We start from the raw sequence: 14,410 nt of genomic DNA on the forward strand, positions 1-14,410 counted from the left end.
TATATCATGTAGCAAAATGATCCAAGCAGGATATCATGAACAGAATAGCAGAAAAAAATTAATGAAAATCCAGAGGAATCAGGACTTTACAATAACAAAATAAGTTTAGACCTCGGCTAAATTAGTACAATGTGGTAGTTTAAGAAACCTCTGTACGTTGCATGCAATCTTGTTAAAAGGGCCATGATTCCTTCAAAACAATACAACTTATAGTAAAACAGAACAAAGTCACTGAGTTACAACTGCTAAATGTTTCTACAACTGTGTTTATAATAAAAACCTCATTACTGTTCTTACTATTTTTCATCATTTTACTCCTTACCAATTTTCTCTCTTGAGCAAAAATATGATCCAAGTTGGTAAATGCATGACAGTAGCAACATCTAGTGGTCAATAAGGCTATTGCATCCAATAAAATCTGTCCGCTCTGATGCTGCGTTCCATTAACCTCGGAATTCAGAACTTACCTCTAGCCTGAAGTAAGTCTGGATTTCAGAATGGCCACGACCATTGACATCGTTAGCAGTACCTTTTACAAGCACCATTTTAAGCTTTAAATTTCATAAGCAAACACCACTTTTAATTTTAGTTTATAGTTGCAGGGCAGGCGTTAAATGTAACATTTGATTTTAGACTCACAGTGGTATGAGAGTCCAGTAAAATAACATTACTACATCTTAGTAATGTTGATGTGAGGAGCAGCCATAGTGTAAATCCCAACTTTGATTAGCATTCCAGTTGATTTTTTCGACTATGAAGTCAGAATTTCCAAATTCCAAGTACAACTTGAATGCAGCATAAGCTTCAGGTTTATATACATCAAGACAACTAGCCCTACAAAACCGCATCTTTGTTTCTCACCCTAATTCTCAATTTTACTTATAAACAATTATTACAAAATACAATATTTAAAAAGTTCATATCAAGCCTTTTATTTGGTATATAGATATTCATATATTTTTACAGTATATATAGATATATGTAACATGTGCCACTGCAAAACCACAGACAAACGTTTTCTTTGAAAAGAAAGGAAAATATATCTGTTAAATGTCAAAGTGGTGCTATGAAGCATTTGTAATTAGAACGGAATGATGAGGTAACTTTCAGGCAGGAAAACAACCAGTTGTACTGCTAATAATAATAATAATAATAATATTTCAAACGGGCAACTGAGAAATACAGTGGCAGCATGGACCCTTAGTGTCAAACTAGAGAAAAGTCTATAACATACATACACACTGAGTATGCATACAGACAGTGCATAAACATATAAAAACAGGAAGAAAAGTCAATCATAAGAGCAAAAGAAAATAAAAATAAAAAAATCATTGTTACTTTTGTCCAATACAGAAGAACAATTCATGCATGCTCCAGGATCCCTAAAATCCATCCCACACCTACACACACAAACACACACTGACAACACATTCATGTACCGAAGCCCTGCAATACAGAGCTGACAAATGTCTGCACAGTTGTGGTGCATACACATCTACGCAGACACACACGCATACACACAGTACTGCAGGAAGGTGGGTCATTCACTTAAACGTGAGGACCTGTGTGCATGTATTAAAAGGAAAGGAGTGTGACAAGTTATCGTATTAAAGAAAACATGTACGATGCAATATTTTAAACAAAGAAAGGAACAACTATGGGGAATAAAGTGCTCCACCAACATGTATGTGTCTGTGTGTGTGAGAATGCAGATGTGCATCAATTTATCAGGAGCAGGCAGTGCTAGATGTGTTAGACCAACAGCAGGAAGCGTATGGCTCCCTCCTGTGGTCACTCTGAGTCTCTCTGGACCTCGGAGGCGTCGGCTCGACAGATCGGACACGTCCTGTTGGCCTGAAGAGGAGACATTTCATATTAGCAACAGTGTTCTCAGCAGCAACACTGAACCAATTTTTTTTTTTTTTATAAAAAGACGCAAAAATTCACTGACAAATTAAAATGTCTCACCAGAAATTAGAATATTGGCTAAAAGTTACAGATTCATTTGACACAGCCCAAATCATGATTTCATGAAGATAAATATAACACAAGACAGGAATTGTATATTATAGCTATATTATGATGTATAGTACACAATCATGGGGAAGATAGATGACCTATCAGGTGTTTAGCAGACAGTTTCTGATCCTAAACGTAATCAGCTATAACAGCTACAGAACTCTGAATACAAGAACATTAATGGACAGTGGAAGAGAAGAAAAACATTCTGGTAGAAAAAGGAACACAAGAGATAATTACAGCCTAGAAAAAGTTGAGAGGTACAGCTTCTATTTTTTTGAGGTCCAATGTGAAGTTTGCACAGTCAAACAGAAGACATGTCATCTGTTTGAGTTTACCTCTTACTACTCTGTTCAATAAATCTACAAGAACATGCAAGACAACTCAATGTCTCCATCTGGTGACAAGCTTCATGGAGATGCTGATTTCACTTTCCAGCAGGAACCTGCTTACATTGCAAAAAGTACCAATAGTTACTTTAATTACCCTGAACTTGATTGGCCACAAACTGACCTGACCTAAAGTCCCCCAAAGATGACAAACACCACGACCAAAAATACAGATTAACTGAAGGCTTATTAAACCAATACTTCCTGAACACTTCAGAGGCTCAGCCTGAAAACACCCATGCCTCGCTGAAATGATGAAGTCATTCAAGTAAAAGGAGCCACAACCAAGTCTAGATACATACTGTACAGTACATGGACATACTTTTCAGTAAGCTCACCTTTCAATGGAATCGTTTTTTAAAAAACCTAATTATCTAATAACCTGAATCCTGCACATTTATACAAGTGATTATTATCAATAAAGACAAAGGTTTAGAGTTCCTCCTAGACAAAGGGGACGCCAACTCACCCTCAGCCACTTGTCGACACACTTTCCATGGAACTCGTGACTGCAGGGAAGGACTCGCAGCAGTTGACGGGATTCAAAATCACTCATACATACCACACACCTGTAACCAGACTTGTGTTAGATGACAGTTCTGCAACACACAAATCCTACTGTGTAAAGATGCAGAAATTGAAGAAGCTCGTGCTTGACCTAAAGAACGAGAACATTATTCTGAAGAGACCTTGTCTGTTTAGGAGACATCATTCTAACAGCAGATAGATATCTATAGTCATCTTAAAGTAACAAAATCAGACCAAGTATGGAGAACTTCTAGATGCTTCTGTTTTAGAGAAACACACAAAACATGAAGATTAAAGCTATCACTTATAAACTGCAGTCTGTAACACAAAGAAAACAATAATATTTGGCTTTTATCAGCATGCGAAGGTGCTTTGAAAGGGCAGTGCTCACAGTGTTTGCTCAGACTGATGGTTATTTGGGTTGAATCGATAGGAAGGGAGCTTGTTCAATGTCCCCCTTGGTCAGTCCGCGGAGCTTGGCCTCTCCCAGGCGCTCAGCAAGATTCAGGAGGGCCTTTGGGGAAAGCATCAGCAACAACGAAAGAGTAAAAAGTCTGCACCTGGCAGCAATAAATAATAACAATGGCATAAAGCAAACCTCATAGTTCTCCACTTCTCCGTCATCTACATCCAGCTCCAGGCTGATTGCAGGACCCGTGGGCTGGACTGGCAGCATTGATCTGTGCAAAGAGAAATCAATTAAAAAGTCATCAGGACAAAATTATGAAACTGTAATTATTTTTGCTTCTTTAGGTTGGCAAGCTTCCCAGTGAACTTACAGGAAGTAAGGCAGGAGGCTGGGGTGATAAGGCGAAGGTGGAAGCTGTTGCGAACGGTACCGCCGTCCTGGGAGACGCCGAGGAATGAAGTTTGGATAAGACTTCAGAGAAGATAAACGAGACACATGTCGGAGTTAATTCATACAGAAAGAAGAAATGTTCAGCTTTAAAATGCATTTATTTTTCAAGGCTCACCACTCCAAAGAACTCCTGTGGCAGGGGCTCGTGGGAGAGGAAGTGGAGAGGCGTCGAGTGCGGGGTCAGGGCTGGGTGTGCGGCGGGGGAGTAGTGGAGCCCACCACCCAGAGAAAGATGCTCCCCCAGCAGCTCCACATCGTTCTCTATCCTCTGTAAAGGCTGCAGAGGACAAAACTGTATTACATAAAAGCATTTTTAACAGTCATTTCACTTATCTAACTTTCCCAGAAAATAAATTCAAAACAATTAAAAATCTGCAAAAATAAATATTGGAAAGTAGTATAAAAAAAAAAGCTGAAAACTTATTTTACCTTTTTTTTTTTTTAAATCTGACAAAATAAATATAAACAAAATAATTTGGGATCTAGACACAAAATTTCTAGAAAATTGATTAACAAACTCCTCTCCAACTTTCAAAATTAAGGGCTAATTTAAGCAAATGTCTTTTCAGACACTATTACATCACACATAACCTTCCCACATAGGTAATTGTGATTACAAAACACAACCAGCAAAATGTGTCCAGCATGAGTGGCAGCAAGTGTGAAAAAAAGAGAAAGACTATCTGCCTCTGTAACAACCAGCATCAGCAACATTCATGTTGAACAATCTTGATCATTTGATCAGACAAGACTCTGTAATTCAAGTCTTTATCCATTTTGCTCCTTGTTAATTTACACAACTGTAATTGTTAATAAATTAGAAGTTTAAACGATCATATTTTTGTTCACACAGTAAGGAACAGCTTTACTGCTTTTTGTTAATGTTCAAGCAATGAGTAGAGATGTCCCTAATAGATGAAGCTTCAAAAAGTTTTTAAATTTACAGATTTTTTTTTTTCCAACCAAACAGCGACATTTGACTACCAGAGGGCTTAAATCTCTCTCATTTAACTTAGAAAGACATTGTTTTGTATTTAGACTCTGATACAAATAGCGTTTGGCAATTACCAAATGGTTTCACAAAAGATGTGAACAAAGATTACTTCGGCCCGTCAACTGCAAGGCTTCTTACTCACCGATCGAGCCTGCTGCGCCGGATAAGGTCCAAACTGCGCCGGCTGCGGCAAGTGAGGCGGATGGTGGGAGAGATGCGTTGGAGGGTGGGCGAGGTGAGGAGGGGGGATCAAGAAGGTCGGGTCACTGGACAGCAACGAGGGGAACGGGTAGGGCATGGGCAAATGCTGAACGGAACAAGTCTGAAGAACCTGACATAGATATGAAAAGACGTTTCTTACTTAGTGAAGAATGTTCACTGAAGAATGTCAAAAATGTCATGTGGAGAAAATATTTGCTTGAGAAAATGTTGAACTAAAATGACTTCAACCTAAACACTTACAGGAGGAGGGACGCTGCAGACGGGATAGTGCTGCCCGCTGAAAACCACAGAGCATGCTGGGATCTGCTGCGGGGCAGAGCGAGGCGGCAGGCCGGGCGGCACACCCGGAGGGGAAACCGGGTATGATACCGGAACCGAACCCTGAAACCAAACAAAAAATGTAAAAACTTTGGGGACACACAGTGATTAAAAGCTGAGCAGCCCACAACAACGCCTGCCAACAAGCGAAGCACTCCTGTTTGTTGCTTCCAACTGCGATATTATTTGAAATGGAAAACAGAGCTGAGCTGCAGCTTTGATCGTCTTTCTTTCAGTTTGTGATAAATGCTTTGAAATGTGCTCGGGTTTCTGCAGAAAAGTAAAAAAAAAAAAAAGTGAGGATTTAAGTTTTTAAGTTTTGTCAAAATCTCTAAATTCAAGCCAATTTAGAAACTTTAGGACATTTTGATTTTTGCTTGATTACGTTTAGTTTTTCCTAAGAACGATAAAAAAATACAAGTTAGGAAAATGTTGCTGGTTCTTTGAGTTAGGGGTATTGGATCCAAACAAACATGAAGGAATTTTTTTTCTTTTTCTGTATTTTAAGATTATTCTCATTGTTGCCTTAAAGCAAATGTCCCTAAACTGTATCAGATTTTTCTTTAACAAAGGTTCAGTTGATTTGTATACAGATTTTAATGTTGGCAGTTCTTAGTTTTGAGTCATTATGATTTTTTATTTGACCTGCAAATTACCAATCAAGCATCTGCAATTGTTACACAGGGCAAGATCCTTTCTTTAAGAGAAAACTTATATTAACTTTAGTTTACACACATATTAAAAACAAATATGCCAGAAAACAAGCCCAACTAACCAAGTGTTCGCTTAAAAAACGGTTTCTATGGTCCTAGACGATGTCTGACATCAAAAAGTCTTTTTCAATTCTGAAGTATTTGCTATACGTGGTGAATAATCTTCAAAAAATCTCCAACATACCCAATTTAAAAGCAAGCAGACAAACGGCAAGAAAATTTGGATCAACTAAACCTGAATTACTGCAAATCTAGACATACATTTGTTGCACTGTAAAAAGCAAGGTCTGGCTTCTGATCTTCAGTTATTTTTATTTTAATCTTCTCTTTGCATTTTTCTGCCCCTTTATAAAATCAATTGAATCCGCTTGATTCCCCTTAAGCCCACCTGTTCCTGGAGGTCTAGGAACCCCACTGCTCTGTTGCTGGGACGGGTGGGGGTGTGGGTGCTGCGGATGGGCTCCAGGGTGCAGCAGCCTGGGCGACAGGTTCGGTGACTGGTGCAGGGGCCTCGGGGAGGGGTTAGGGGGATGGTAACCTGGACGGTCTTCGGGACCGGAGCCCGGCCCTCGGGGGGGTTGCTGGCTGTAGGGTGGGTAACCCTGAGGAGGAGCTGGGTGGCGGTAGTTTTCGTCCTGATGTCCCGGTGACGGGCCATGGTGGGAGTGAAGATGGTGGTGGTGATGGTGGCTGTTTGGGTGGTGATGGTGGTGGTGATTGTTGTTGCCGTTATAGTGGTGGTGGTGGCGGGTCAGACGGTCTCGCCGGCCACGCTGGCGTCTCATTGGAGGACTGGAGAGAAACACAGCAGGAAAAACTAAAGAAGGGGCAAAAGGAGCCATGTTAATAAACTACAAAACAATAGTTTAACTTGAATTTCTGGCTAAACCTGGAATATTTAGGGAGAAACACTTTAGGATGATTAGGGTAAACAAATGTAAAATTAAAAACAGAAAGCATCTATAAAACTTTGTTGTGCTATAAGGTAGAATGTCAAAATCTGGACATTAATATAGAATTATCTGAAAACTCAATGATAAAAATTATAAAGAAAATTACATCATTTTTTCATTGTAAGTTTTTGTTCAAGCAATTCCCAATGGTTTTTTTTTCCAATCCTACTTACGTCTGAACATGTGCACAGTTGGACTTCTAAAAAAAAAAAAAAAAAGACAAATTTATCTCTTCCGTTTGTCTTTTTCAAACATAGTTTCTTCCTACAAAACCCAACATCCTCTTGACATCTTTGCTTGCGTTTGAGATGTCAGGATGTTTGTTGTAGCTGTAGTGTTACTGTAGTGAACACAAACACACTAGATTTAAACTTTAGCCTACAAGAGCTGTAACCCTCCAAGCTACTTCAAAATGTCAGACAACAGATTCTGTAACAATATCCATCCCCAAAACATGGATGTTTTTAAAACCTCAACAGAATACCTAGATATGAACTCATCATTTAATTAAATATAATTATGTGATTGAAACACAATGCAAGAACAGCTCACAGCACAAGAAAGAATCTTATTTATGATGATAGTTTGTTGACATTTTTGGTCTCTGTGTGCCAATGTATGTGGCTTCATACACATACAGACAGACAGATGTTCATTCTAGACGTCAGTATTTTACAGACTATCAGCTTCTCTACTAGAAGTGCCTTGTATTTTGATTCGTTCATCTTCACATCAATTAACCGGCTTCTCTAATGGATGTTGGTCCATCACATAAAATGCTACCAAAAATACATTCAAGTTGTTTGCTATGATATCCGAAAAGATGAAAATCTAAATTGGACCAAGAACATCTGCATAAAAGGCACACAGGGCTTTCATTTCCTCTTCATTTGAATCAATTAATTAAAAATGTGGACATTGACAGCAGAACAAGGTCTAAACATGATTTTACAACAAAGTTTTTACACCAAGAGATCCTTAAACAAAGCTGGACTGCTGAATGTGACTTCTCTGAAACAAAGAGCCATTAATTCAATTTACATGATCGAATGTAAACTATGGAGTGGAGAAAAAAATCCCACAGGTATCTTTAACAAATAATTTATTTTGTAATTTATTCAATTATCTTGGTTAGGTTGAGATAAACAAAAGAAATAGCATAAATAAATCACTAGCACTTTCTTCATACTTTCCTCATATACTAAAACTTCACCGAAAAATCTGCAATTGCTTTTAATTATGGCACATTTTATGTGCAGATTTGCACCTTATATAATTTGAACATGTATTCATCATACATTCATGTTTCTCTTCTTGTTTATGTGTCTCTTATCACACCGGTCTATATTTAAAGACTTGATGTTTACTGTGGGGGGGTTTTCACAACGTCTGACAAAGAACAAAGTGATAAAAACCTCTCCTTGGTGCAAAAACTGAACCATAAAGACAGTCTGCAGCATGCAAACCTTTTGTGTTTGTTCTTCTTTTTATTGTTTACTATTCTAATCATTAGATGGCACTTGCAAGGGAACTGTGTCACAAACATACCTGCGGCGGTTTCTGACAGGTGTGTGGCATCTCTCTGGCATGTAGTGGGGGTGCGGCCTTCGGCTCGGGGGCAGCTCCCAGGGCCGAATGGGAGAGGAAGGAGTGGAGGGGGGAGCCGAGCCGAGGTCCAACATGGACTGCTGGGAAAGACGCTGCCTTTTGGGGCTTGGGCTGTCCTCCATCTGCACATAAAGGAGAGGGAATAAATAAGAGAGCAGACACAAAAAGGGGAGGACGCATGGGACTGAGTAAACAGTGAAATACAAATTCTATTCAAACCAGGAGCAAAGCAGGGACAACAAGAAGTAAAGGACTTTGATGCTTACTTTGTCTCGATCATCACTGCACACATTATCTGGATGAAAATGCAGCAACCCTCCTGCAGATTAGAGAATAAAAAAAACAATAAAAAAAAAACAACTTCATCAGATAAAAACAAAGCTGAGAAAAACAACATCACAAGACAGTGAGCGTCTCTTGCTTAGCCAACATATCGACAGTAAACAAAAAGAAGGTTGGTCATCATGTATGTCAAAAGAAACAATATGGTGATCGAACCCATTGCAGCCAACGGGTGACAGATGTTTGATAAAGATTTATAGTTTTGAGTTCACAAAGTCAGATTTTATTTAAAACTATTTACTGATGTAAAGAACAAATAAAAGACACAGAACAACTCTGCAGCATATTCTTCTAATTCAACACAAAAAGCTTGTAAAGACAAACAGGCATCAATGAAAAAGCACATCACACCGGAGTTTGTCTGTATGTTTTAGTTACAACTCTCTACAGCTTTATTACTAAAGGTAAAGTTTGTCATCTACAATAGACCAGGCAGAAACTTACTACAATATTTACTTATGCAAATAAGTTGTTCATTTGTTTATATCAGATGTTCAAATTGCAAGGTTGACTTTTTTTGTTTAAGCTTTGTAGGCTAAATATGTTTTGGTTACACTGCAGGCTAGCTAAGCAAAGGATGCAAATTGAAAATAGATGTAAATCTTAACATATTCTTAATTGTGTGGATTATGGTCAACATTTTATAAGCCAAAACATTAGCAACAACAAATCAATCACAACATAGTTTTAACCTAGAGCTCAAAAACTACCATTTTACCCACAACTACTGTAACTATAATAACAGCTATTACCATAAATAATGATTTTAAGCTCATATAATGGCTATAAGCCACCCTGAGCAAAACTATTAACCATTTATGTAATTACATGGACATCGTAGCCCTATCATTCAACATTTTTCCCCAATAAGGAGCAAACAAGGTCCCTTCAGAAATACTGAAGTAGTAAAACCAATTCTTTAACTTCTTTTATACAACACAAGATAACCTTCTAGATTTTAATATTTTTTCCCCAAAAATCCATGTAGATGACATTTACTTTGTTTTCCAAAAGAAAAAAACAAGAGCTCTAAAGCTGCATTTAAAAAATGAATATAATGAGTATTTTTATTTTCTCATCTCAGAGAACATGAAAGCGTCCTGCTTCTACCCTGACAATAACATTTTATAAAACCATCACCATAATAACAAAGAAGAATATGACCACTGAACCTAATACCCAGATTTATGGAAAGGGTTCTCTCTCATCTATTTATATGACATGTGCAGTGTGGATGCAACATGAGCACGGACACATTTGAGCATGACCCTAAACTGATAAACATTTTCTTCCTTACAAAAAAAAAAACAAAGAAAAAACAACACAGGTTATGTGTCACCACAAATAGGGCAGAAACTCATCCCTTTATTCCTTCCTGCTTCTAAGCCTGCCTTAAACCAAAAACCTTTTGGGTTAAACAAACTCCTTTGATTTTCTTGCTTTTCTGACATCACTCATCGAGTCATACAACCTCTGTAGATAAGGACAGCTCAAACACTGTCAGTAGGTCATGACAACTACAGCAGGGCCAATACACTGTACTTTTATACATCTAACATGCCATTTTTTTTCCTCTGTTACATCTCAAACTGCCCAGATCCCAACACACCCAGTTTTATGGAAAACTAGGTCTAGTTGTGCTGATTCATCCCAAGGGCAAAAGGAGAAGGGATTTCAAGCCAGAATGGACGGGTTTCACTGGCGAGCAGACATAACCCTGTTTCCTTCAAGCATAGTTGCTAGGGAAGACAGACACCATTACTCCCTTTCCAGACAAACACGATCAAAAACCGAGCAAGGTCTTACTGCGACTAGCTTTTATATGTTAAACCACTAAAAGAAGCGCTGTTTTTAGAGACGCAATCCATCTACAGTAATGTGGTGTTGCAATTAAAAGTAGTTCTGTTATCAGTCCTTGTGGGTGGGATGCAACATTGATTATTAAAGCTGCGCTGTGAAACCACATGCTCCAGACCCAGTACCCTCAGTCCTATACTGCACAAATTGACGCCAAGGGATGCCAAAAAATGCCAAAAAGCACAACCAAATAAGCATTAATAGTCTTTGCTTGCACTCATAATATGCAGACAGTTGCTTAGAGAGAGCTCACAACATGCATGTTTAAAAGACCCTAACAGAAAACTGCCTGTGACCTGCAAGATTAGAAAACGACTCTTTGCATTTTGGCTTTTTGAGGACACTGCTGCTAATACGACACAGTTTTATCGAAAGCTTAAATTTTAATCCATCTCAGAGCTTTTTTTCCCCTTTTTTGATAAAATCCAGTCTGCTGTTGCAGAAGTTTTCTCTAGCAACTTTCCAGAGGTCAGCAGGGAAAACTTGCTGAACCTTGAAGTGGAAACTCAGGGCAAAAACAAATATGGGTATCTTGGTTGCTGCTTGATATTAAAATCAGTTTTATTCATATTATTCATTTTTGTTGTGAATAAATACTTTTTCGTCAGTCAACAGAGATAAATCTGGCATGGCAGTCAATGTTTGCGTTTTCACAGAACAAAACATAGACGTTGTCTTAACTTTTGTGCTTTTCAAAACATTTACTTTCCTCTGCTATGGCAAAGTCTGACAACTTCAGGACAACTCAGAGCTTCAAGGCAGCTGGATCTAACTTTAACAGCATTAGTTGTCATGGATGAAAAGACTAAAAAAACTCAACTGAGAGTAACACACAAGTCAGCTGGAGTCACAGCAGTTAGCAAAAAAGAGATAAAAAAAATAACATTCAATAGATGATTTAATTTTAAGCTGTTTAGAACAACTGCTTCAAGGATTTGAAGGGCTCTGCATCAGAACATCATGAGTTTAGAGTCGACTGACTGGGAGCTTTCTGTGGGACATCTAAAACTCTGGGAAAGGCACTCATCTGTCATCTGATAAATGGATTTTCAGTCCAAAATGCAACTTGTAGAAGTACATGCTTTTTAATTCTTTCATCTTAAAAAGAAAACACTTAACTACCACTTAATCCAGACTCGACCAGCAGTGTGGAAAATGTGAAAAGAATCGCAGAATTCGGCCATAACACGTCATTAATTATGGTTCAAAGCCAAGCGCCTGGATCACGAAGCAGAAAAAGAAATCTGCAGTAGGTTTAACCCACACATGGTAAATTGGAAGTACAAAGAAAACACATTATGGGTCAAATTATTAAAAAGTCATGTGAAAACAGATGAGAGCTAACATGAGCATCTGTAAACAGCCAACTTTAGGTTCCAAGTGGAGCATTATAGCTACGTAATGCAAGTAGGGTTTCTGTACTGACGTACAGGGGTCAATTAAAGTACTCGATTTTGTGTGGCACACGACTCCAATTTAAGAAGAATACAAAACTGGGAGCCCAGCACAAAAAAGTTAATGTAGATGTAAACTTTAAAAAAACATTAATGGAAGAGTTTTGATTATACTGAAATCTTCTTAAAATGGAAAATGTTAGATACAACATAAAGTGTTTGGCTTATATTCACTAAGATTTTTTGATTGTAATTTCTGCATAAATGGGACCACAAACTAACTTGGGGAGATTCATTTAGTAAACTTGACAAAATACAGTTTGGGTCTTGCCACTGAGAACACGTTAAAATATTTTTTTGATCAAAATAAATAAATGACTTGAATAATTGCTTGGTTTTTTTTTTTACTTTTTTTTTAACAAAAAGTAAACTTTTTGCATTTCTTAGGCTACATTTTAAAAGTCTAATTTATGTTGCCTGTAGGCACTCTAAACTTGGCAATTATGGGGTTTTAACATTTATTTGTTCTGGAACAAATCTTTGTAAAAGTAAAACAATGGCTTTCAGAAATCTTCCTGGCCTTATTTTTCTGACCTCTCAGATCAGTATAACCTTCACAGTTGAACTTCCACCACAACATTCAACATGCAGCAGGCCCCTCTACGCTCAGCTGGCAGTGAAAACACTAAAACCTTTTACTTAAATGCCTCAGAGCCTGATAAAGCTGCAAGTGGTCTGCCTGCATCCCTCAGGGGGTTTATCCTGTGTGAGTGTGTAATTATGCATCTACCCCCCTGGATGTGGGCCCCGTTTATTCTAAAGCCTGCTCACCTGCCCCGGGGTGTCTGTGAGCTCCGTGTGCAGAGTGGCGCTGCAACCCCGCGGACAGGTAGCTCCCCTGGGCGTGCTGCGGCGGCGGCGGCAGCGGCTGCTGCTGCTGGCTCTCCTGGTAGCTCCGTCCTCCGTGGTGCGGCGCCCAGCCGGGGTTACTCGGCGGCGGGTAGCTCACCCCTCCTCCGCTGGCGTTCATCAAGCCCCCGTCGTTGCCTCCAACGCTGCCGTTCATGGAGAAATGATAGAAGCCAGATCGAGACCGCGACCGAGTCCTGGGGGGGTCCATGGCCGGAGAGGAGGTGGGCGGTGGTGGATGGATGGATGGATAGATGGGTGGATGAGGAGGTGGACTAGATGCAACCGCTTCTCCGCGACCAACCTAGCTATTACTTGAGAAGACCAATACTCTTAGTAATTTCTGATGCATTTAAATGAGTATTTAATTAAATTAAATAAACCTGGAAGCTACAGGTTCAGGGAAGCACAGCCCTTAAATAGCATGCAGACACAATCTGCTTCTGCTCCATCCGCTATCACTGTGTGGAAAAACGTTATTTCAGTTTATTTGTTTTACACGATTGCAACCAAAATATCTAAAGTAATACAGTTTCTGTGTTGTGCTCTACAAAAAAAAAAAAAATCAACAAAAATCAATCATGTTCCTCAATACCAGAACAAGCCTTTTTCTTCCTTTTGTCTCTCGCTTTGAACACTGTTACAAGAAATTAAAGTATTTTATAGGCACTGGTTACACGAGTGAGCCCGTTCCAAACGCGTATATTTAACATCAACTTAACACCGCCTGCTCTTTGTCATCAAAACCCAACCAAGTTCAACACTTCAAGCCGTCAACCCGAGCAAAGATGGCTAGCTGAGGAGCGCTAGCAAACTAACCCGGATACTAGGCATTAAATAAAAGTTATCAGCATAGATTTGTGAGGAAAAATAGAAGTCAGGTGGAAGGACTGGCTGTCGCAGGCAGCAAAGTTACACCCCCTCTTTTGTGTTGGCTAACTATACCTGCTCGGTCATTAACATAATGTCGATTTTCCAGCGAGCCCGAGGCTAACAGGAAGCGAGGTCTACGGGGGAAAACAAGTCCAACGCTGCCGACATTACAGCCCAGCTACCGTCGCCCTGCGCCAACGCTGAGCCGTTCCTCTGACACACGAACCCGCGGACGACACCAACCCGCATGAGAACGCAAAGGGCAGCCTCGTCCGTCAACTAAAGCGGACGGTTTTTGTCTAATTTAAATCCCCTCTCGCATTCGCTATCGGGTGTTTTCTCTGGTCAGCGGGGAGTGGAGTGGAGATCAATCAATGGGAGCCTCGCATCTCTGTCAAGTCGCGACCAATCGATAGCAGAGGCTCATGGAGC

General features: G+C 39.4%; 1 protein-coding gene across 1 annotated transcript; it reads right to left on the minus strand.

The window, feature by feature from the left end:
* Positions 1–907: 907 nt before the first annotated feature.
* Positions 908–14,330, minus strand: LOC116714437 (E3 ubiquitin-protein ligase RNF38-like). Its single transcript, XM_032555024.1, is given in 14 exon segments — positions 908–1,854; positions 2,878–2,977; positions 3,328–3,377; positions 3,379–3,450; positions 3,535–3,616; positions 3,716–3,816; positions 3,911–4,072; positions 4,932–5,120; positions 5,252–5,392; positions 6,431–6,448; positions 6,450–6,834; positions 8,544–8,725; positions 8,870–8,922; positions 13,028–14,330. Coding segments are annotated over 14 exon segments (1,887 nt in total). The 5' UTR covers positions 13,317–14,330; the 3' UTR covers positions 908–1,791.
* Positions 14,331–14,410: the final 80 nt, after the last annotated feature.

This window comes from Xiphophorus hellerii, chromosome 23 (assembly GCF_003331165.1).
Source record: "Xiphophorus hellerii strain 12219 chromosome 23, Xiphophorus_hellerii-4.1, whole genome shotgun sequence".
Lineage (NCBI taxonomy): Eukaryota > Metazoa > Chordata > Actinopteri > Cyprinodontiformes > Poeciliidae > Xiphophorus > Xiphophorus hellerii.